Source organism: Nannobrachium achirus, assembly GCF_963921795.1.
Source record: "Nannobrachium achirus genome assembly, chromosome: 11".
Lineage (NCBI taxonomy): Eukaryota > Metazoa > Chordata > Actinopteri > Myctophiformes > Myctophidae > Nannobrachium > Nannobrachium achirus.
In genome coordinates this window covers 53,713,170-53,738,876 of record NC_137820.1, presented here as the reverse complement: position 1 = coordinate 53,738,876, position 25,707 = coordinate 53,713,170, and the positions used below count along the sequence as shown (strand labels likewise).

At 42.6% G+C, this 25,707-nt stretch overlaps 2 protein-coding genes across 2 annotated transcripts in view; one reads left to right on the top strand and one right to left on the bottom strand.

Moving 5' to 3' along the window:
* LOC308294450 (solute carrier family 23 member 1) overlaps positions 1–25,707 on the bottom strand; it is a gene marked incomplete at both ends in the record, with an annotated part of 111,257 nt that overhangs the window by 34,067 nt on the left and 51,483 nt on the right. The window contains 4 exons of the mRNA XM_080737183.1: positions 1,714–1,878; positions 3,052–3,305; positions 8,827–8,983; positions 17,357–17,474. Of these exons, the coding sequence (XP_080593309.1) occupies positions 1,714–1,878; positions 3,052–3,305; positions 8,827–8,983; positions 17,357–17,474 (694 nt within the window). The remainder of the gene's footprint in view (positions 1–1,713; positions 1,879–3,051; positions 3,306–8,826; positions 8,984–17,356; positions 17,475–25,707) is intronic.
* Positions 19,162–22,230, top strand: LOC308293611 (histone acetyltransferase KAT7-like; the record flags this gene model as incomplete). Its single annotated transcript, XM_080736204.1, has 2 exons — positions 19,162–19,168; positions 20,792–22,230. The coding sequence occupies 2 exons, from the start codon at positions 19,162–19,164 to the stop codon at positions 22,228–22,230; spliced, it is 1,446 nt and encodes a 481-aa protein (XP_080592330.1).

The following is a 25,707-nucleotide window of genomic DNA, read 5'->3' as shown; positions in this document are numbered from 1 at the left end:
TGTAAAGGAACCAAAACGCTTGGAGTATGACCCAGTGTGCAGACTGACTTTATTCTATTTGGATTCTGACCTCAGCCCAGCTAGCACCTGGTTTGTAATTAGAGGATGTGCGTGCCTTTTTGTTTGTTTCCCTGCCCGGAGAAGTGCTCACTTACACATGGAGACAAAACAATGATGCAGATTATTCAGCTAGCTGTCCTGAAAAAACCTTAGATCTCCCCGTCAGTGGTGCAGTTCATGTCAGTGGGGCCCAACACTTTCTGGATCAGGGCGCACTTGGAGATCTGCAAAAGCGTCCGTGGCCCACCACACATCTGGCCACTTAAAAGTGGTCAGATGTGTGTGCATTTTCAGAGGATGTTAATTTTAATGATCAATCAGTCAATCGATTGTGTTACAGCTTGGGTCAATGGGAACAATCATAGGGTACTTTAATCTCTTATTTATTATTTATTAAGTATTACAATGAAAACAACATTTTCAAGATATTAACCCATTTAGGCCTAGAATTATTGACTGCTTTAACCAGCGAAAAATAGCAGATATACAAGCTCACAGCGCGCTGCGAGCTTATAGATCTGCTATTTTTGAAAAAGTCGTGAAAATGTGTGCAAATCTTTGAATATATGTATTTTCAAAGCGAACGGTTGTAACTCAAATTTTGCTTCTGGGTGGTCCCTGGAACTAAATATTTTGAGATGGGGGTCCGTGGCCAAATAATTATCATTTTGGGGGTCCTTCACATGAAAAGGTTTGAGAACCACTGACACGGTTGTCTCTCAAGAACAGCCTAACTGAGCTCCAGTTAAGTGAAAAGGACCTTTTCTTTGACGATGGCGAGCCAGATTGCTGACATAGAAACATAGGTTTTTCAAAAAACCTTAGAAGGATTCAAAAGACCCTTATAGAATCGGGTCAAAATTCTAATTTTCACGATTTTTCAAAAATAGCAGATCTACAAGCTCGCAGCGCGGCACTCGGTGCCACGCTGTGAGCTTGTATATCTGCTATTTTTCATTAGTTAAAGCATAAAATAATGATACACAATATGTGTACCCGTTCTGAATGGGTTAAAGAAAGAAGATGTTGTGCTTTGCCAATTATTTGGGGGCCCACTTGCAAGATCCTCACGGATACGGAACCACTGGCGTAGTTTATAGCTGTACTGAACCCTGCCAATTTTCCTGCTGTCAAATTACAAATGAAAGGGACTTGTTTTATGGGTAGGGATGGGTATCGTTCACCTTTGAATCGATACGATACCTTTTTCGATACCTGGGAATCGATACGATACCCTTTTCGATACCATTTTCGATACTTTTTATTTAAGTTTAACTGCTCTACCGCTGAGGTGATGATGATGATCCCACAGTGTGGCGGAGCGGAGAGTATATACGTTGGATAATCATCATAATAATAAACATTATAGGCTATTGTCGGCTATTTTCCACAGTAACTCTCAGTAGCCCAACTGTTACAGATGCGACCGGCCAGGGGTGCGTTCCAGAGTATCGAAACGAGGTATTGTTAGTTTTTACGTGAACCGATACCTGATAGTATCGACGTCATGCAATCGATACCATTAAAAGTATCGCAGACGATACCCATCCCTATTTATGGGAAGGAAAATACATTTTGCCAGAGTAGTGGAAGCAGCATGGACTGAATCAACCACCCTACTTTGTTTTAAGAGCTTGTTTCTTCTTTCCATACCTGAAGGTTGGATATTCCCACCGCTGCGATCATTCCGAACATGACGAGGAACATGCCACCTATAACAGGGTCTGGGATGGTGATGAAGACTGCTCCGAACTTCCCAAAGATCCCCAGGACTATCATCAGCAAGCCTGTTGTCTGGAGAACCAATCTGCTGCCAACCTGGCACCAAAACAACAACCAGGGCCTCATTTATCAAAGCAGAGCCAATGAGACTATTCATGATCCCGGACTCACTCACTCACTCACACACACACACACACACACACACACACACACACACACACACACACACACACACACACACACACACACACACACACACACACACACACACACACACACACACACACACACACACACACACACACACACACACACACACACACACACACACACACACACACACACACACACACACAGCCTGACAGAGGGGGAGAGGGAAGAACTGCCATGCCAAAAAAAACGTTAATGTGAAACTTGGCAAGACTGACCCTTGATCATCAATCCTGTTGATGATGAAGTTTTGAAGAGCGGTAAGAGAAGAATAATGATATTGCAGGTCAATGTTCAGGAATGCATGACAATTTAGTTGTACAACCCGTAAATTCTCTTATAATATCCTGTATTCAATAAAAAAAACAGACCTTCTTTAATTTCCGGGTGGAGAAAATTAATTCACCAAAAAAATGCATAACTATAATATATAACGTATCTGTTTGCAAAATGCACCCCTGCGTGTCCCAATGAAGCCGGTCGATTTGACATATGGCCCAAGTGCGTGTCACCAAAACTGTGGGAGTTTATCTAGAAAGATGAATGGAAATAAACTCGGGACAAGTACTATAGTCCAGTGGTTCTCAACCTGTGGGTCGGGACCCCCCAGGGGGTCACCAAATCATTTTGGGGGGTCCCCAGATGATTAACTTATAATGTGCATCATTGTTTTCTCTCTCAACAGTAAACAAACCAACAAAGTTTAAGTAGAGGGTATCTGCACATTTCTAAAGTGACAATTTAAGGATTTTTTTAATACCTCTAAAATGAGAAATTAAACATTGGCCAAATTGTCAAATATTAGAGGCAGAAATTGTGAAAATAGCCAATCTACATGCATGCACACACGCTATTTTCACAATAGAACCGTGTTATACAAAATCTAATGCCTCAACTCAACTTAGTGCTCGTAATATTATTATTTTGGGGGTCGCAGCCTGAAAAGGTTGAGAACCATTGCTATAGTCTATACTCACACTAATAAAGGACAAAGGCAGAGTGATCTTGTGGCTTATACAGATACATATATGACATATGACATAATTAGTATGGCAATACCTTTGTAATGCCGAGTGCTGCAATATTCTGGCTGTAGGAAGTGGTGCCGTTGCCAGTGCCCCACAGGGCTGCTAAGATGCACCCGATGCCCTCGACAGCAATGCCCCGGTTAATGGCGTGGGTGGGTGGGGGAGGGGCACCGGATAAGCGGGCACAGGCGTAATAGTCGCCAATGGATTCCATGGTGGAGGCCAATACCCCGGCCATCATGCCCAGTACGGAGCTCACACTCACAGTGGGAATACCCCACTGACCTACAGGGGAGGCAAAAGTTGTTGTTGTTAATAGCGCACGCACGCACGCACGCACACACACACGCACACACACACACACACACACACACACACACACACACACACACACACACACACACACACACACACCCATGCACACGTACACATTCACACCTCCACACCACATACTGTACGCTCCAGGGCGCCTCTCCAGACTCAGCGGCCTCTCGCCTAAACGAAGTTCCCCCTCAAGTTTTATGATTAGCCATATGTGTGTCTCTCTGTATAGCCATGTACTCATGTTTATGATGACCGTATGCACCTCTTCTCTGTATAGGCACGCTTTGCGGAAAATGCTGTATAATGATGTTTGCGTGCAAAAAATTACGAGCTCACACCTCAGACTTTGGTTATTATTTTATACTTTAATGGGGGTTCCAAATATCAAATTGGATTCAAACTTTATTTTTATTTTTTATATAATTTCTTTATTGCTTTTGACATGAATACAATAAGCAATTTATAGGGTGTAGGGTGTTTATAGGGTGTCAAGAAGTTTTTTTTTTCCTGTGCACTTTCAACATACCACATACAACATACAACATATTACAAACAATACAGACATCTACAGCTTACATTGCAAACATAACATTACATACATAACATACATTTTCCCCCCTTTCATTCCCTCTCATTTACCCTTGTTATCCCTCCTGGATAACCTCTATGCCTCTATGGCACAGATATGGTGTATATGCACAAAACCAGATGGATTCAAACTTTTGAGAACCTTCTCTTCTCAAATGCATAGGATAGTGAGGCTCATAGTCAAAATTGTAATCTGTTTTATTATTTTGTAGTCCAATATCGAGATGAAAACTGATGGTTCATTTGGGTCAGATCGACGGGAGTGGTGTAACTACCACCTTACTGTTCGGCGCTCTCAAATCGATTGTCATTTTGATTCTTTTTTGGAGCTGTGTGAAGCACAGGCTCCCTATACGTGGCCGTGTGGGTCTGTCTGTCTGTGTGTCTGTCTGTGTGTGTGTCTGTATGTAGCCTGAACTTCCTAAACTTCGGCACGCCACTAGTCCCACAGTTTTGCCACCACACACTCGCGCCATATGTCAAATCGAACGGCTTACTCGGGAATCGTGGGCTATTACTTTTCTAAGAGAAAGGTTCTATAGTTTAATTGATATTAATTTATTAGTGAATTAATTTTCCCCATTGACTTATAATGGGAATCGCAAAAACTCACATTCAATTAGTTGTCTCTCGCAAACCATAGGGGCTAGAGTTTCAAGACTTGGAGAGGAGGTTCATAATGATTTCAAGGATTAAATAAAAAATAATTGTGTCATTTGGCCGCATGGTGGCGCCATAACACCCCACTTTACGTTTTGGCCTGTAACTCTTGAACCGTAGGTCGGAAAATTAAAAATATTTTTTCCCTGGATTCCTTGGGTCATTTGCGCCATGATAGATTTTCCGCCATCTTGAATTTTCTCCAAAACACACTTTTTGCTCCTTTTCCTACATATTTTCTTCAAATGTCACAAAAATCGGTACACATGATCCACACACACACACACACACACACACACACACACACACACACACACACACACACACACACACACACACACACACACACACACACACACACACAGCTCCACATCACACGGGTGTGATTTTTGTTTTGATGCTTAGCATAGTATGATTTGACAAAGCTTTTATAACCTATCTGGTCTGTAAGTCACTTAGGTTTTTCTTGCACCAAAGAGAAAAGGAAGAAAATAATTGGTAGAAAATTTTTCCAAGGAGCATGTGAAGCCCCTGAGGTGAGCGAGGATTCAACCACACTACGGCCACACACCTACTGATACAATTCACACCTCATATAGGTAAATTGATGCATTTTAGGTGTATGCTATGATCCATGGTATTGATGCAAATGTTTTGGGGATTTTGCTCTGGTTTATTTCACTGTTTATTTTGCTGTGGTTGCTGAGGGGTAGAGATTAATTCTGCACCTCCTATGGTTGAGGAGAACTAAGTGCACTATTCAAAGTTGGAGAGGCCTGATTTCAACACTTTTGGGAAACCGATCCCATGGGTGGCATGTTCAATGCATTTGGGAAATCCATCCTATGGGCGACAGGTTAGAACGATCCTAAAAAATACAAAATCCTCCTGCATGCCTGTGGGCTTGCTATTCTCATATGAAACATATACTGCTAAGGTTATAGTACCTTCAAACACATGCTGATACCCATTTATTCGCTGTTGAATCTGGACTTAATCCAAGTCGCATCCTTTTCCCCACTGCATTATTGTCGCTCTTCCTTTTGGGTGATGCACTTATGAGTCCCTCTGCCATTGATTATTTTCTGCTTATTATATTATTGCGTTTTGGATCAGCAGAGACCTTGAACTTTTACATGCATCTAGTTGGGGGAGTAGGGCAGGTTATTCACGTGAAACTTTGGACTGTAATTAACCGTTGTGAGTGGCATAACAAGTGCGCACCACCGAGTTAAAACGCCATTGTATTCTGTGAGTGGGTCGATAGATTTTTGGGAGCTCTCTCAACCTCCCTTTTCCCTTGAATGACGATCATCTCCTGTATTTTCTCAGTCAAGTTCCCTCTCGCAAATGAGAGGTCAAGGCTAATCGGGGGGACGATCTTCTCCTATATTTTTTCCGTCTAGTTCCCTCTTGTAAATGAGAGGTCAAGGCTAGTCGAGGAGAAAAGTTATCAAGGGGTCTATCGGTGGTGACCAGATTAGGTCCGTAATACTAACTCTTTCCTCTAGGGCCCTTAGAGGCGCCTCAAAGGCCTTAGATAAGAGGGGTTGGCCGGGCTGGTGAATGATCTGAAATCACCATAAGGAGACGATTAAGGCGGCGATTGATTGTCTCTTGTCTCTTTACCGCGAGCGGCTGCAGTTCCATAGCATATACACTTCTGTGGTGACGCTCGTTTAAAAGGTCCCCGAGGGGACCTCCTGTCTGTATTTTACCATACCGCTTTCAGGGGAGCCCCCCCAGCCCCCCTGTCACGGTGAACACTCCTCAAAAGGCTTCCAGTTTGAATTTATCACTACGTTTCCTGTCTTATAAAAGGTTACTGAGGTTTTCTTATCGTCTATGCCTATTTCTATTTTCTTCCCATAGGAGTTGCCCGACGTGTCGACATTTTCATAGTGGTCAAGTGTGGCTTGGTGCCATGCCATGTGGTTGTTTGTCAAAAATATGAGGTTCGTTATCTTCCCCATTTTGTCACAGTCTGCGAATAGTGTTTCTAGAAACACTAGAACCACTTCCTGAGATCTGATAGTGCCATTTATCACACTTTCCAACTTGTTCATAAACAAGTTGTAAACTGTAAAAAATAATAAAGCTTTAAAACTAATAAAAGGCCTGCAGTAAACCTCAGCCGTTAAACCTCAGCCATTAGAGCATTCAAGGGAAGGTTAATACCACTGTAAATAATATCCCTCACAAGTTGTTTTAATGTGAAAGAGATCTCTCTCTCTTATGCTCTCTCTCTGTGTGTGTGTGTGTGTGTGTGTGTGTGTGTGTGTGTGTGTGTGTGTGTGTGTGTGTGTGTGTGTGTGTGTGTGTGTGTGTGTGTGTGTGTGTGTGTGTATGTGTGTGCGCGCGCACTGTGTAGTATCTCCTTGTCTTTTAGGGCTTGGTTTGGATGTTTGACAAGAAGGAACTGCCAGCTAAGGTGAGTAAAGCAGATAATAAGTGGGACAGGACCAGGAAACTGACAGCTGTTGACAGGTTTAATACGTGTTTATGAACACACATTAAAGTGGATAACGATATGTGGCTTAGAGACTCCCAGTGTTTCGAGCACGCTTTCATCTGATGATTAAGCATACTCAACATGTTACTGCGTTCAGCTTTCTTTATCAATGCACCATGGGAACTCATCTGCAGTGTTATCTATACTATATATAGTCATATGACATTGGCGTGTGCTGAAAAGAGCTTGTAGATCTGCTATTTTTGGCGTGCGACACGTCATTTAACTAAGTATAAATCACACGTTATGCACACCATCTCTGCCTATAAATATTCCTTACGTAAAGCATTATTTTTTCCTCTAGTCCCATGATCCAAACAGCGCCTTCCTCAATAACAGTAGTATCATGATGTCACCACAATACCAAAATGATTTCAGTGTGTACAAAATGTACTTTGTTATTTGCACTTTTTAATTATTAAAAGCAACTTGTAGTTGAGTAATATTTTTCTAATTACGTTTTATACTTTTTGAAATAATTAACTGTTTTTATGGATGTCAATGTAGCTGAAACCTTTCCCAATTGTTTTACTAATATTATTATGAAGATGACCAGCATCTCTGGGTGTGTCCACTGTCCAGGCATGTCCTTTTCTTTCATTTCCGGCTAAAATGTTACGGCAGTTTGGCCAAGTTTATAAACTATATGATGGGACACGGTGACAGTAATGCGCTTGTGTATGTTTGCGTGTTTAGATGTCAAAGCAGGAAAACGGAAAAAGCCTATTATTAGTGTATTACATGCAGAGCACTGGGTTTTAAATCCCCAAGCGTGACATGATTCCAGCATAACTGCCAATGTTTTGTTCAGGTTTAAGACCCTGCGGGTAGGCTGGGCGGATGCACCATATCCCTGCGGATATGGCCCTTTCCAGTGTATTTACTTATATTTGGAAGTGGTCTATTGGGTCGGAATTGTTTTAGAGCAACATCAGAATGGCAATAAAATAACTGTACTGTTCATGGGCTAAGCAATACTGCATTCACAGATTTCTATTATGTTTTAAACTGAATTTGCTTGTGTACATAGTATGTTGTTTACTGATACTGTATGCGTTAGATATTGTCACTGTTCGGCAGAAATCTTGTTCAGTATCTCTACTCTTATTACTGTTGATGGGCTATAAAGCTTTGAATGGTTTAATGCCGAAATAAATTTCTAACGGTGGCTGCAGGAGAATTCCTTACTTTTAAAAGTGGTGTGTGTTCTTGAATTCTTCTGGGTTTGTTTTCATCAGAGCGCAGGACGAGAGCACAGCTGAGAGTGCAGCTAACTACATTGGATTCACTACAAAGTGCTTTAGATCCTTCCTTATGTTTGAATACCACACAGGCATACAGGTGGTGTTGAAAAGTCTCTAATTGTAGCTGATCTAAGCCCCTTTGAACTGTCTGCTACAGGCCGGCTTGACCTAATTAACCCGTATCATCAGGAATGAAGGGTGCTCCACTGCCGACGTCTACGTCGGACGCTCAAATTCGCCCCGGTTAATTTTTTGACGCCGTCTTTTTGGTGGAGCCCTAGCCTAACAGGTGGTCTACAGTCCTGGGTTTGAATCCAGCTCAAAATCTTGGCCACAAAACATTCCTGTCCCTCTACTTTACTGGCCAAAGAAGCAGAACAAAAATCATTCAATATATTTAAAATAAGGAATAGAGTATTCCTTATTCCTCTCTCTTTTCACAGAGGAAAACAAAACAAAGTAATCCGTTTTTACACACCTGGGTAAGGCACGTGGAACCAAGGAGCGCTCGTTACGGCGTCCAGGTTGGTGTCGGTTCTCGCCAAGTAACCGTAGCGGTCGGGTTCTGATGGCAGGACATCAAATATGGTCAACAGGAAGCAGACCAGCCAGCCCCCGCACATCCCAAACAAGGCCTAGGGTTCAAAACAGAGATAAAGATACATTAAAGATACTTGCCTACCCTAAATGACCATACATCTAAGCTAGATAGCATTTTTTTTTAGTTTTTTTTATATATCGTTTTGACTGAATAGGTGCTTGGTCTACCTACATTATTTTTCTTAGATTACTATTTTTATGCATTTGATGTATTGATGTTGATGCCCATTACCACTGGAAATCCTTTTACATATTGTGTTTTAGCCATAGAGTATACTGAATTACAGTTATATACCGTATAGATAGACTGACACACAAACAGCACTGACATCATACTGATATCATGACTCAGACAGACAGGTGCTGACAAACTACCGTTTTTTCTAGGGGGTTATGTGTACTGTGTAAATTTAATTAAATAAAATGCCTTTCTTAAACATAATTTTAGAATAAACACAAGGAAGAAGCAGTTATGAATCCTTACGAGTTCTACTGAGAAATAGCTGCCCAGGTTAACTTTAAAGCACTCAGAAACGAGAGAGAGAGAGAGAGAAAGAGAGAGAGAGAGAGAGTGTGAGTGAGTGAGTGAGTGAGTGAGTGAGTGAGTGAGTGAGTGAGTGAGTTGTGAGTGAGTGAGTGAGTGAGTGAGTGAGTGAGACAGAGACAGACAGACAGATAGATAGAGGCGGAGGCATACAAATGTGAATGTGATATGCAGTATCTACCTAACTATTTTCTCTTGGTGCTGCAATTTCGAGAAGCCAAAAACCAACAATTCTACTCTCTTAAACATTTACAGTATAATGGGATGTACCGGTAACAAAGAAACTTGAATCTTCTCTTGGATATATTCACTAACACTAACAGCAAGCATTTCAAATTGACTCTGTTATAGTGTCACGGTCTGCCCCTTCTGCAACCTCCAGCAGAGGACACATTTCACATTATGTGAGAAGAGAACATGAACATTTCCTTGTGCTTTTAGTTTGTTATTTCCCTCTTCGTTTAATTTTGCAATGCCAGCGTTTCTCCCCCGACGTTGGTTGTCAGTTGTTTCCTGTCTCCATTGATTTGTTTACACCATGTGTTCCCCAGTTTCAAACCTTTTCTCCCACCATGTGCTTTGGTTTACGCCACATGGGTTCTTGATCCAGCCCTTTGTCTTTCATGTGTTACACTTGTGTTGATTGTCTATTGTATCTACCTGTGTCCTGTTAGCCCTTGTGTGTATAACAGCTCCAGGCACGTGCACACATAGACATCAAAGGGGGCTTGAGGCCCTACCCTTTTATCCGTCTGTAAAAAGTGTCCTCTCCAGACCATGAAGGCTTTTTACTATGGTGAAAGAAATGCAAATGCCCTCTTTCCATGCCATACCTGAAGGCAGCATTCAAGAGAATTGCCTTGTCCAAACTCTCCTGAACTTGAATGCTGCATTTTATGTGGAAATAATTGCCCTCTCTGTGTAGAAATTACACCAGTCATGCCACATCTCCAGTATTGACAATGACTTATGCTTAGTTTAGTGTGTCATCAAGTAATGACGCGTTGTGAGCTTGGAGGTCTGCTATTTTCAGTATTTCCACCAAAAGGCCCTTTTAGAAATGTCAGCCCCTGCCTCTCTAACATTCTCTGCACGTCCCTGAACAGCTCCCATCCTCTGTCAGACATCTACTGATGTTGCTGTTCTGGAAGCCTGATGATCCGTGGAATATAGTATTGTACCCGTGACTGATTATCCTGGGTACCCTAGCTCCAATCGGAACCTCTCCCTCCACTATATATAGCTCCGAGATGGGGTTCCACTCAATAGGGTGCCCAAATCGGGACGTAAAGGTCGTCCCACCTGCTCTCAGATGTTTACATTTTTAGCTGCCTTTCTGTGGTGAGTTTGCATGTTCTCCCCGTGTCTCCTTGGGCATAGGCCCTCACACAAAAACATGCAGTAGTCCTGGTTTCTATACTACCTCCCCCTAGCCAGCCGGGTGCTCCCCAATGTCCCCTGGCAAAAATGGGTTGCAAAAAACGTGGGATAAAAAACATTTAAAAAAAAAAGAAAAGAAAATCTAACCAACAGGATTGTAACAAGCGTTTAAGTCGCTGTTTTAGTCAGCCTGTGCCATGTTTTCCCAATGCAATTTTACGTAATGCAGACGGGGGTTGACTGGCCACAGGCTGACTAAATACGCAATTTAAACACTTGTTTTCAACCCGTCAGATAGATTTTCTTGTGTGCTAAAATTGGAAACACCTGAGAGCAGGGGAGGGGGGGACCTTTACTTTTTGGATACGATGTGCAGAAAAAGTGGCCAATATTCACAGGTAATTCCGATGTGGGCACCCTACTGAGTGGAACCTCATCTCGTAGCTGTATAGCGGGACAGGTTCCAAATGGGGCTTTAGGCTACCCATGCCTGTTCCGTACACCATCAGGTTGGAGCAGTACACTTGGGTTAGCCCCAGATGGCCCTATTCTGTCCTAGGTGCTATAAAAAAAAGAAACGGTACCAAAAAGTTTGGATTTAACATTCGCATCTCCACCACCTCTACCAGCTTGATAGCTTGATTGGATCTACAGTAAGCCTATATTGTAACAAATAACTATTAATTTGATCACATTGTCAGGTATTGTTTCTTCAATATGTAATGTCCACGTTGGTTGTGACAATAGGACCTTGGGGGAATCTCGCTCTTTCGAACGACCGTCATTTCGACAGAGGAGCGTTGGGTTAGCGACTCACCCCACGGAGGTTAGGTTTAGGGTAAGGGTTAGAGTTGGGTGTCGAACAGATGACACGTAGTAACAGCGAAACGCTCCCTAGGACCTTTATTGCGTCTATTTTGGAGAGAAGACATCTACCGTCTCACAGTAACTTGCACAATAACAGCAACACCCTACTATTGATAAGCCATTATTTCTATTGGGAACATTTTGGCCTTCAGTTGAATGGAAAGTGAGAGCTCACCAATTTAAACGAAAATCTAACAATAAAGCAGTAGTGAGTCAGTATGCTTTATATACCGACATCAGGATAAATTAAGTAATGTGCAAAAACGAGACAAGACATGGCGCTAATACCATATATCGCGCCGTTGAGCCACACTAAATCACTGCAGGGGAAATTCTTTCACTGCAACAGCCCTATCTCGGGCTATAAAGTGAGAGGATATAAATATTTTGCATTTTTGTATGACACATGCCTTGGGTGTCAACGAGCTCTCGTGAATAAATTTGCGTGTAGGAATTACGTGGGAACGAGAGAACAGGCCCTACTAAGAAGTGCTGTTAGACTGTTAGCTTCAGGGCAGGGGAACATCTTAAACTAACAGCATTCATTCTATTATCTACCCGTGAAGCTTTGAAGTTAAAGCCCTTGCCTTGAAACACTTTGTGCTAATAATGTAGAATTGTAAAGTATGTTTAGTTAAAGTCAAAGAGAGACATGAAATGCATAAATTATAACTAGGGTTATACTGCACTGTATTTAAACCCATCATTTGCCATAAGCATGGCTTGACTTGAAACACTTGTTTACTCATGGATGCTAAACAAACTGGGGGGGGTGCTGCACCTGCTTTCTAAGTTTTCATCGCCTTACGCAACAAACCGCACCCCTGTGTAAAGAAGACCAGTATGAAAGAATTATGTTTTTCTTTTTCGTTTATTGATGGGATGTGAGTCACTGCTGACTCACTTGTTCTGAAAAGAAATGTTTTGATTTGCTGTTCATTGACTGTTCAAAACTCTCCTGGGGCACTCACATGTCTTAACTCTAAAGTGGAGGTTATGCTGTAGCACGGTGGTTCTCAAGTCGTGGGCCGTAAGGATATTTCAAGTGGCCCGAAATGTATTGCAGAAACACACATGATTTTTACGATAAAATAACGTTAATATTAAAACCATCTGACTCAATCTGCCATGTTAAGTGGTCAGATGGGTGCTATAGTGCAGTGGTTTTCAACCCTTTTCAAGATCCATTATGTATTTAGCATTTGAGCCACGGACCGCCATTTGATGAGATGTAGGTTCCTCTCAGACCCAGAATATTTGGATAAGATTTTGTCCAATTCTACGCTGTATTGATTTGGTATCATAGGAGAGATAACAGGTAACCGTTGACCAAAATGACAATTCTTCTTCATGTGCATTCTCTAATTGTGTAGACTAAATTAAATATGGAAATGTTTAACAATAATTTAACTCTTGAAAGCGTAAAATGCAACCAAATGGACCGGTAAGCGTCCGTTTGCTTTCATTTACACTCTCAAGAGATAAAATCTATAAGGGTCCATTTTGTCAACTCTCCATCATTTAGCTGGGGACCACCTGGAAACCCCTCAAGGGCCACTGGTGGTCCCCGGACCACTGGTTTAAAACCACTATTCAGTTTGAAAGCTTACAGTTTGAAATGTGCCCGTTTTTGATGCCGCTTTTAAAATGATTGCACTTTCCGTTATTATCTGTTCACTGCACATTGTGGTTGAGCCTATAGTCGTCGTTGTTCCTGGGGTTGTTGTTGTTGATATACTGTAGAAATGTGCACAGCTTGTGTTGAAATGAGGCTTGCGTGTGCTTTTAGATTGTCCAAGTTTTCCTGGCTGTAGAACAGAAAGGCTGATGCACTGAACAGACAGCTGAAGGGAAATGTGTGGGAAACATTTTCAAACGTTACTTGTCACCCATCATCATATGATGGTCTATTATAATAACCCCATATTTGGTCTGCCTGACTCCAAAAGATATGTTAAGTGGAGCCTCTTTGGCTATAGTTTTGTTATAGTTTGTGTCACTAGGACAAGTTATAGTTTTCTAATATAAAAAAAATAATAATAAAAGAAACTCGTTCAGCACCATTGAATTGAGCAAGGGACATCATTCACTGAAATGAGATGATTCTTAGTCATTCCAGCATGGTTACAGAAGACTGTACTGTATGTGTAAGCTCTGAGGTACAAATATGGGTGGGTTACAGTATGGGTGTTCAAGTGGTCCACTTTGCTATAATATAGCAGTTATATTATAACTGTCATTTTGATGACAGATATTAATACCTGAGGCGCTTAGACACAGGTCCTGTCTGCTGAACAACCACCTCACCTACTGTGTACATGTTATCATTCAAGCCTCCAAAGGTTTCGCATGGGCTTGTATTTGCTGGAGGGAATAAATCCATATAATCGTCATCATTTGTGTTGAAGTATGTACAGTAATTTAGTTTCAGAACATGTTGACAGTTGTTTCTGTACCATTAAACACAACGTTAATCCGAGAAGGGTGGCTCAACGTGAACCTTTTGTTGAAAACATGACAGAAGGTTAAGCGTGTTTTTCATGAAGGAATGCTTTAGCAGTGCCACTTCTTTCATTACCTATAGAACCACTTGTTTGGGCTCATGCCAAACCACACGTGTGTGGCCAGGCTGTTAACTTCCACTCTGATTTGTTCAAGTCACACCTTACAGTTTGGGCATGGGCGACGGGCGTATTGATGCATGCCTAGGCTTAAGCCCAGGGGCAAACTCACATGGGCACCAAATTGTCCCTCCTCAAAATATAACTTCAGTACTTAATAAAATATTAACTTGATAAAAATACCTGTTCAAAGAAAGTATGTATTTGTTCACTTATTTTGCATAAAAATAAATGAATTCCGTGTGGGTTTGTTTGAAAACATATCTATATTTCCCATGCTGTTTGGTTTACTAATGCACCAGGTGTCAGCCTCAGGTCATGGTGTGTAGTTGGCGTATTGAAATGGAACACATGTTGGAATTTAGAAGTCATGAGCTGATCAGTGAAATTAAAATGACTGAAGCTGATAGAACAACACGATCGGGAAATATTGAAAAAGATATGCCGCTGGCAGAAGCTACTGACGATGAACCGCTACACATGACACACGAACATCGGCAGCCAATCTACATAATACATTTCCCTCTTGGTTGGGAAGGCTTACACAAAAGTGTAGCCCATGGCCAACTTAATCCATCCTATGCAGCATGGGTGAGGTGGCTTTACTGCTCCACTTTATTATAGTGCGCTGTACATCCATAACATCCATTTACAGGCATCAAGGTGTCATTTACAGGCATCAAGGTGTCACGTAATTTGAATACTTTTACCTTAGAGAATCAGTAATGGTGGTGCTATGTTGTTCCTATGCCTCATATTATTTCATTGTTTAGCTGTCAGTTATGCTGATATACAGCAGTTATTGTTACAGCATAAGTGATTCTCTTATATTCATGTCATAATCTTACCTTGCAACCGGTATTATGTGTTTGTGGGGGTGGAGCCATGTTTGTGGCGGGAGATTTTGTTTTTCCAGGTTCTGTACTTTCATTCATTGTTATTGTGACGCTTGCTGGCTTTTGTATGGGCCTACGTTCCTCTGCAGCTAGCTAGCAGCTATCACACATCCTGACAAGTAAGATGATTGATTATTGATTATTTTATTAGACAAAAATGGAGAACTGTATAAGTATAGTCAATACAATTGAAATGTAGTACAGTACAAGGTGATATTCCTCCTCCTGAGTAGAGAGGCAGCCGGCTGTTACTGGCCCGAGTATTCCTCTATCCTGCACATACTGTAGGCACTAAAAGTGGGGGACTGAGCATTGGTTAGACCTCCCGTTGGTTAGACCTGGATAACATTCACCAGGTTAGAGAGGGGTCGTTTTATATTGAGGGGTACTACTGGAGAAAATGTATAAGCCCTGATATAAAATGCCATGACCCTCCCTCTCAACTGGGGGGAAAAAAATCAATGACCCTCCCTAAGCATTAAACAAAAAAAGATTGACCCTCCCCCACAACATGACATTTACCACAGTAAAATTATGCCTAAAACCTAAACTTATAGTTATTCCTAACCAGTGGCAAGGTCAGAACAGAGAAGCAAGTTCTGTTTTTTGGGGTTTTTTTGCGGGTGGCAACAGCAATGAACAATAATGAATAGGCTAATATAATGCATTGAGATCCCAGCTGCACTTCATGCCAAAAACACTTTTCCTAATATAAACTAACACACCCTCCAAACTAAAGTAACACACAGTGAGTAGCCTACTGCTGCTAGTGTAAAAGTCAACGTGGACGTCACAAAAAAGGTGACAAGTTCTCACAGGATGAGAACAGGTTATTTAACATCTAGGTTACAGATAAAACAGTTGACGTAAGTGCACAAGACAGAGAAGGCTTGCCATTCAACAGCTGCCATTCATTTTGTGCTGTTGATTGCCTATGGTCAAATCTGGGTCAAATGCGCATTTTCAATGAGCGATCGTTAACTTAATGTTACATGAATAGTTGCCTGGCAGTGTTATCTGACTATTTTTGAGCGGTGGTCACACCGTCTCCATAGCGTGGCCGTGTGTGTATCCGTCTATGTATGTGGGTCCGTATGTAGCCGTCTATGTATGTGGGTCCGTATGTAGCCTAAGTACCCCTGGTGACCAGAGAGGTGCTGTTGAGTCTAGTCTGCCCTGAGCATCAACTGCAATACCAAAACAAATATATTATTATATATTTGTTTTGCTGTTGCGCAGCCTCCACGACCACCGCTCAGTTCACACGGGTGTGATTTTTAATAAAAAATTGTATGACCCTCCCTTGAATTCAAAGTGAAATCAGCAGACTCTCCCTAGGACTGAAATTAAAATGGCATGACCCTCCCCTATTTTCCTCCAGGGGGTGCTGTTCATAAAAAACGATTGCTCCCTTAGCATTCACCAGCGTCCCCAATTTAGCTACTCACTAGGTTAGCATTCACCAGCGTCGGCAGGTTAGCTACTCACCAGGTTAGCAATGGATGGATGGATGGATGGATTTGCACCTGCTTGTATAATACACTTTATGTAGGCTACCTTGTTTCTTCCATGTCTACAGTATGCACTATGCACAAACCTTGGCATGACAATAGGAAACAATTAAATGTGGTCAAAATAAAGAAAATGTTTCCCAGTCCCAAAAAACACTTCTTCAATCAGAATCTGATTGCTTTCAAATCAGTTATTTTCAGCGGGGGACAACAACGTCATTGCCATGTGCTGTACATTGCCATGTAATGTTGTATATTGCTTAAATGATACTCCTTCGTTCAACGATATTCAACAGAAAACAACAGATCTGCAAGCTCACAATGTGTCACACGACAGCGAATAAATCAACCAACGAGTGCAACATCTAAAATTGGTCTAACACAGGTCTAGATTTGCACGTTTTTTAGAAGTCTAAACTTAGATTAGACATTGATTAGATGTCTAATAGAAGTTTAAACATCTATTAGATGTCTAATCAACGTCTAGTCTAAGTTTAGACGTCTAAAAAAACGTGCAAATCTAGACCTGTGTTAGACCAATTTTAGACGTTGCGCTCGCAGGTTTTACTTAAGCTTGAGAGTGACTCACCGAGAAGAGCTTGAACAGGGGATACTGGAAGACCTTCCACTTCTTGTCCTTGTAAGCGATCATTGGAACATTTACTTTACTGAGATACTGGGAGAACAGAAGGATCAGGCACACTGTCCTGTAAAAAAAGAAAAAAAAGAGAGATTAAAAAAATAAAACCAGAATCACTGTTTTCACAATCACATTTTTGTCTTGGTGACACTGGAACAGTCAGTATTTGTGTTTATTAGTGTAGTCGCCCAACAGGGGCAACACATTATAGTTCTAGTGAAGCTTTATTATTTTCTTCTAGATAAACAATCCAGATAATAAATAGGAAAATGCAAAAACTCCATTGAGGTCAATGGAGGAGTGGTGAAAGCTTGAGGATTGGTGGAGCTTCACATGACATTTTGGCTTTCCAGTCTTTAAATAAGCAACCACACTCGCAATTTCCCAGAATTGCATTTATCTAGTTTATTAGTTCTTTTCTTTCATTATTAGTGTGGTTGCCAATATATGGCAACCTGTTCTAGACCGGAACACAAACATTGCGTAAACATAGCCAATCAGGAAGTAGCTTTAATGTTCTGGATAACATTTAGCCAATCAGGAAGCAGCATTCTCGGTGACATCAGTCAATTGAGTTCAATGGGGGAGTGGTGCTAGCTTGAGGATTGGTCAAGCTTCTCATGACAATCTAGCTATCCGGACAAAAAATAGGCAACCACACTTGCAATTTCCCAGAATTGCATTCTCTCTATTTTCTTTCTTTCAAGATAAACAATCCAGACTATAAATAGTTCAAGCTTCATATGACATTCTGGCTATCCAGAGTATAAGTCTCTCTGTCTAGTTTAACTGTCCAGACTATAAATAGGAAATTTACTGGACTATAAATAGGTCAATCCTCACATGACAATTTGGCTTTCCAGATAATAAATAGGCAACCAAACTCGCAACTTCCCAGAATTGCATTCTTTCTTTTTGAGCGGTGGTAAACTGCTCCATAGAGTGGCTGTGCGCGTGTCTGTAGCCTTTTTCCTCAGCGTTTTGCCAAAGCAGAATGTGTGTACGTAGCTAAGGTTGGGGACGGTAACCGCCGTACCGCCGTACTGCGGTATACCGAGGTCTACCGCGGTGTCAGTGTGCTTACCGCGGTAAAAAAAGAAAAAAAAAAGTCTATTTTTTTATTGGAAAACAAGCGAGTTTTAAAACAGGGGAGAAGCGAGGACTGCATGCGCTCCATGCCGCTCTGCTCTGGGCCGTGTACCACATGTTTGGAAGCCACATACGTCACTCGGAGAGTGACGGAGACACAGACCTGCAAAGCCTGGGCAGGCAGCAGCCCCTTATAACTCTATGCAGAAGCCTTGTAGAGGAGTACAGAGCAGCGTAAACTTTCTGTGATCCACACGACACAAGGATGTTAATACATACCTTGTGTTGTAGCAGTTTCTTTTTTATTCATACCGATTACTGGCGGAGCGCGGGCCGCGTGGACTAAAACCGAAAATGAAACTATTTTACTTTTTCCACCGCGTCGTGCATTGTGCCCCGTCCGGCAGCGCGTCGGCGATTTTATAACCTTCTCTGTCAAGTCTTGTAACTAAAACCTGTATATAGCAGCACTCAATCACTGCGATTTGAGAGTTGAGACGTGACGTGAGTTTACAGAATCACTGTACATGATCTGACTACCCGTCCTCTTCTGGTTTGTTCACACACAGCTGTTTGTGTCTGAAAAGCCCAAGTAGCTAGCCTACGTTACTATGGTAACCCGACAGTGCCCAGATCTAAAAAGCTCAGAATGCGTCGCGGATGCGATGTGTTGTGAGCTTGTAGATCTGCTCCTTTCAAAGCCAGACCCGCTGTGCTGTACGGAGAAGTATAACTCGGGCAGTCAGGCTGTGGAGAGGCGACTTTTGGGAAGATGATTGCAATATTTTGGCTTATTGCCGAACCTTAATTAATAGATACGGGGGTGCTGTAATTACCGCAGTACCGGCGGTAAATGGGAAGACGGTAATCGCGGTAACAAAATGTCGATACCGCCCCAGCCCTATACGTAGCATCATGTTTGTCTAGTGATGTCATATGTCGTATGTCTGTAGCCGTTTTCCTCAGCATTTTGCCATAGCAAAACGTGTGTGTGTAGCATAGCCTGTACATCCTAGACTCAAATCCTAGTCTGAAGACGTTATGCAAGCACGACCACCGCTCACTTCACATTGGGTGTGATTTTTTGTTTTGTTTTGCCTTCACATTCCCTGTGAACTCCTGCCTAACGAAGAGGCTCACCGCTGCCATACCAGCGGGGGATTCCACCTCCCTACTACTGTACATATTGTCATTCAAGCCTCCAAAGGTTTCGCATGGGCTTGTATTTGCTGGAGGGAATAAATCCATATGGGCCTCTTAAAGGTGATACACCATGCATTTAAAAAGTATTTGTGTCATATTGTTTATGTCCCAAAAACGTTTTTCAAAAGGTTTGAGGCTAAATTACCACTCCTGAATAGAGAGCCTCTCTCAATCGGCAGATGACGTCACAATCGGCAGAAAATCTGGATAGCCTGTTTTGAGAACCCGTGGGATACTTTTAACCTTCGCCTTCTCAAAACCAGAGAAAGACACAAAGGTCAGAAATGGGACTTTGTGAGGATAGAAGGTGCTAGTGGGACCCCCAAAAAAGGTTTTAAAATAGGAAAAGTGAAATTTCATGGTGTATCACCTTTAAGTCTGACATCATTTTGTAGGCGGAGGAGAAATGTTGGTGCCAAGAGGCACCAGCGCCCGTGAATCTTTTTACTATAAGCTAATTTCTCTTCTCTTGTTGACAGGAAAGTGGTAGAATTATACTTTAGTCTTTATTTTTGTCTCGGATCTGTTGAAATAGCGAGGGACACAGCAGTGACAGCACTGCCCATATTGACAATAAATCTGCTTGGCACCTGACTACAAAATGATGTCACGGCTTAAGAGCCCCATAATCATCATTTGTGTTGAAGTATGTACAGTAATTTAGTTTCAGAACATGTTGACAGTTGTGTCTGTACCATTAAACACAACGTTGTTCCGAGAAGGGTGCCTCAACTCGAACCTTTTGTTGAAAACATTACAGAAGGTTAAGCGGGGGATTCCGTTCAACATCTCCCCCTTTCAAATCAGCTTTGCAATAAGGCAAAGGAGCCACGACACCTGCATTACGCAACGCGTTGTAACAGCATCACCTCATCATTACCTCATCATCACAGCGGGCGTTGTGGTGGAAGCCATCACATATTTGTGATGGGCGGAGAGGACTTCCACACTATCAATTCATTCAAGTTGATAGATGTACTGTAAATATGTCAAACCTTTGGGATCATTCGCGTTTTTATTTATATATATTGTCAAATCAGTTTCTCGAATAACGATAAAATACTATTTCTAATACATTTATTCTGCATCCAGGGAACGCCCCTTCCTCAGGGTCTGAGCTGGACATCTCCAGTCCCAATGCCTCTCATGATGAGATCCAGGCCAAAGACGCAGCCAGCAGGGACTCGGACAAGGACCACTCCCATCGCCCTAAGCGCCGCCGCTGCCACGAGACCTACAACTTCAACATGAAATGCCCCATGCCGGGGTTTAACTCCCTCGGTCACCTCACAGGGAAACATGAAAGTCATTTTTCTGTATCCGGATGCCCTCTTTACCACAACCTCTCTGCAGACGAATGCAAGGTGAAAGCTGTCAGCCGTGAGAAACAGGAAGAGGACATGAAGGGACAGGATGAGGGCGACACACGCCACGCCACTCTACACCAGACCCCCACATCAAAGCAGAGCAGATACAAAGAGCAGGTTACTGAGATGCAGAAGGGGAGAATCTCTGGCCTGCAAACGGAGCAGAAGGAGAAGAACACGGGGCACCACCAGACGCACGGCAACACCAAAGAACCTCTGTTGGAGAACATCACCAGTGAATATGACCTGGAGCTCTTCAGGAAAGCCCAGGCCCGCGCTTCTGAGGACCTGGAGAAGCTGCGTATCCAGGGTCAGATCACAGAGGGCAGTAACATGATCAAGACCATTCTGTTCGGCCGTTACGAGCTGGACACCTGGTACCACTCTCCCTACCCGGAGGAGTATGCGTGCCTGGGCCTTCTCTATGTCTGTGAGTTCTGCCTCAAATACATGAAGAGCCAGACCATCCTCAGGAGACACATGGTCAAGTGTGTATGGAAACATCCACCTGGAGATGAGGTCTACAGAAAGGGAGCCATATCTGTGTTTGAGGTCGACGGTAAAAAGGATAAGATATACTGCCAACACCTGTGTCTGCTTGCCAGGCTCTTACTGGACCACAAGACACTGTACTACGACATAGAACCTTTCCTCTTCTATGTCATGACAGAGGCAGACAACACCGGCTGTCATCTAGTGGGATACTTCTCCAAGGAGAAGAACTCTTTCCTCAACTATAATGTGTCCTGTATCTTGACCATGCCACAGTACATGAGGCAAGGCTATGGCAAGATGCTCATCGACTTCAGCTATCTGCTGTCCAAAGTTGAGGAGAAGGTTGGCTCTCCAGAGAGGCCTCTGTCTGACCTTGGCCTCATCAGCTACCGTAGCTACTGGAAGGAAGTGCTGCTCAGATACATGTATAATTTCGATGGCAAGGAGATCTCCATCAAAGAGATAAGTCAGGAAACCACGGTCAATCCAGTGGACATCGTCAGCACCCTGCAGTCTCTTCAAATGCTCAAGTACTGGAAGGGAAAGCACCTGGTATTGAAGAGACAGGACCTGATTGATGAGTGGAAGGCCAAGGAGACTAAGCGAGGCAATAACAACAAAACCATCGACCCCAGCTCACTAAAATGGACCCCACCCAAAGGGACATAGGTTCCGAACTGCAGGCAGGCTGCTGAAGGAACTCTACCAGCCACAAGCCTAACCCTATGAACCTACCTACCAGTCATCAATCAAATAATTAGTGTGGTTGCCCAACAGGGCACTACAGTACTAGTGCTACTTTATTTATTCTTTCTTTCTTTCTAGATAAACTTCTAGCCAATCAGGAAGCAGCATTCTCTGTGACGTCACCATTATAGAGTAAGTCCATTAGGTTCAATGGGGGAGTGGTGCTAGCTTGAGGATTGGTCGAGCTTCACATGACAATTTGGCTTTCCAGACAATAAATAGGCAATCGGCAAACAATTTCCCAGAATTGCATCTTTCTAGTTAGTGTGGTTGCCAGTAGGGCAGCCAGACTACTGCCAGAGGTTCGGGTGACTAGAATCTTTGAAAACATGACATCCAACGTATATGTCTTTGATGGAGGGAAGCTCATATCCATAGATTTTTAAGGCACTGTGGCAGCATTGATGTAGATGGGGATGGGCTCTTTGCTCAGGTTCCTGTAGTCACAATCAACTCATTGGTCTTGTTGACAATGGCCCAGGTCGTTCTCCTGGCACCATTGTGGGTTCTTCACCTTTCTCCAGTATGCTGTGACTGTCCCATCCACTTAATTGATCAGGCCTGTGTGGTCGTGTTGTCAGCAAACTTGACCACTAAGATGAACCTGTGTGTGGCCAATCTGGCCATGCAGTCTGGTGGCAGGTGTGCTGGAGCCCTTGTGCACCCCTGACCATTGTGTGTGGCAGACTGAGTTAAACAGGCAGCCAAAGTGTAAAGTTAAAGCCAGCATGCTCATATTATTCCTGTAATAATATGCATATATTCCTCTATCCCTGAATTGCCACATATGACAGAGCAGAACTAGTTCCAGAAATAAGTTTTCTACTGCTACTACAGTATGTGCCCCTTCTTGGGCTGAGCTGACTGTGTGGCGGGAAAGTGCTGGGTGATGAAAGGCTACTGGGTTAAGAAGGATGTGGTTGATTACCATCCAGACATGGCGGCAGTGACCGGACGAGCTGACCCTTTTAAATCCCACAAAGGTTCATTCAATGTAATGAGTTTAGTCAGACATTATCTAGGACCAGCATTGGAAAATTAAGACAAATTTCACCAGTGGGCTGGGTTGGAGTTGGCTAATGGCCAAAGGTAAACGAGAGGGCAACTCCCAGGAAAGCAGCATCATGAAGATTAAATACTATAGATTGGGGGTGCCCGCGGGCACATACCACTTGGGCATTGCCACATAGGCATGGATGCCTGATGACCTTTGCCGCATGTCACTCCCCATCTCTCCCCTCATTTCCTGTCAGTCTACTTATCAATAAAAGCCCCAAAACAAATCTTTAAAAAAAAAATCACACCCAATGTGAAGTGAGCGGTGGTCATGCTTGCATAACGTCTTCAGACTAGGATTTGAGTCTAGGATGTACAGGCTATGCTACACACACACACATTTGCTATGGCAAAAGAAAAAAGGCTACAGACACACGCACAGCCACTCTATGGAGCGGTTTACCACCGCTCACAAATTATAATAAAATAAATACTATAGATTGAAGGACAATTCCAACTAGAAATACTGTTCCTACAAAACAGTGTGGGTCCGCTCGTGACTATACTCTGCAGCGTGCTAACTGTCATGTGACGCTCAACCAATACTCCAGCAACACCAAGTTCATTTACAGTTGTCTATACTGTACATATTTGTGCATATACCCTTTCCACAGTTTGTACGAGTGTACACTATACTATATTGTACAGTATAAGCAATGTTGTAGTGCTAAATTTGGAAGTGGGGGGACGCCCCACGCTTGCACATGCACACATTGGCGAGCGCATGCAGGCGCGCCAATTCGCGTGCACGTGGCGTTTTCGGTGGGGTTGTGTGTCTAATTGTATCCAAAACGGGTCTGCGTGGCGGCAGAAATAGCCTTGATATAGAGCAGTGGTTCTCAGCCTTTTTACACCAAGTAGGCCTACCACCTCAGAAAATATCTGTGTCTCCAAATCTTCTATTACCATCTGCTGTCAATCATGCTCATTTCAGCAGGCTGGAAAGCCTATTTCAACCAATTGCTGGGTTAGAACGACCTGTAAGATAATAATATCAACATTTCCTAGTGACATTTAAGAGAGATTTCACACGGTTATTGCCCGGCGGCAGAACAGAAACCATTTAAGGCTTAATATAATAGGTTTAATATAGGTTGTCTTAAGTATAAGCGGCTTAAAGTGTGGCTTGGCTACATACTGTAGATCAGGGATGTCAAAGTCAAATACACAGAGGGCCAAAAAAACTAAATTTGCTACAAGTCGAGGGCCGAACTGGTTCAATGTTTATTTAAAACTCACAATGTGTCTGTCACGGATCGCGGCAATACGTTGTAAGCATGCAGAGTTTATTTATTTTGATGGGGAGATTACTTTCTTCTCATTGAATTGTACAGCGTTGCTTGTGTTGCTTTGCTTCGATGTGACAATGTGGAGGACAGCACGAGTCACGGCTGCATACACAACACATGAAAGCGCTGTTTTACATCCTCCATTCTAAAACCAAATTTCCCTTTTTGGTTTGTGATTGGTTGGCTTCAGCTGTCTGTCTAAGGAAAGCATGAAATGTGGTGTGGTTGGCTGGCCTTATCTGTACATTTAGCATGTTGCGTTGCACTGTTTTGCGTGTGGCTGCGACCTGGTTCCAATAGTAATTAAATATCATCCCGGGGGCCATAGACGATAGGCTCTATGCATATACGCCATTTTGTTCTACTTCCGGGTGTCTTTCGACTTCCTTCACAGGTGTTACCGATGATACTAATGAAGGGTCTGTTCCATTCTGGTCAAACAGAGTCAGGGTGCTGATATTGTGCATGTTGGCTCACTGGAAACACTCTCCTACAAGACCCACTGTGCAATAGAGAGGTGCAACTATCATTGGCATCTCTTCATTTATAAAGGCCTGGTTGGAAAACTGCCACCATACATCTCTTCCATGCTATGTGAGAAACCTAGTTATATTCAAACTCGCTCCAGCGATTGGCTGGTCCTTAAGGTCCCCTTTGTTAATTCGGAACTGGGAAAAACTGCCTTTAGCGTTAGTGCACCTGATTCTTGGAATCTCTTGCAACAAGATTTTAAGATGAGTACCCTAGCATCTGTAGGTCATTTCAAGAGTTTACTTAATAACCGTGCTTTACAAGTATGTAACTGTTTTAACTGATTGTTATCAACACTGTTTTTCTTTTCGTATTAATTCTATAACTGTTTTAACTAATAGTTGTCAACACTGTTTTTCTATCTGTATTAATTCTGTTTGTAATCTCGGCATCATTGTAAATGAGGATCTCCCTCAATTGATCTTTTCGAGAAATTAAATAAAGGTTGAATGAATAAATCAAACAGAGCCTTGATTAGTATCATCAGTAACACCTGTGAAGGCAGTCAAAAGACACCCGGAAG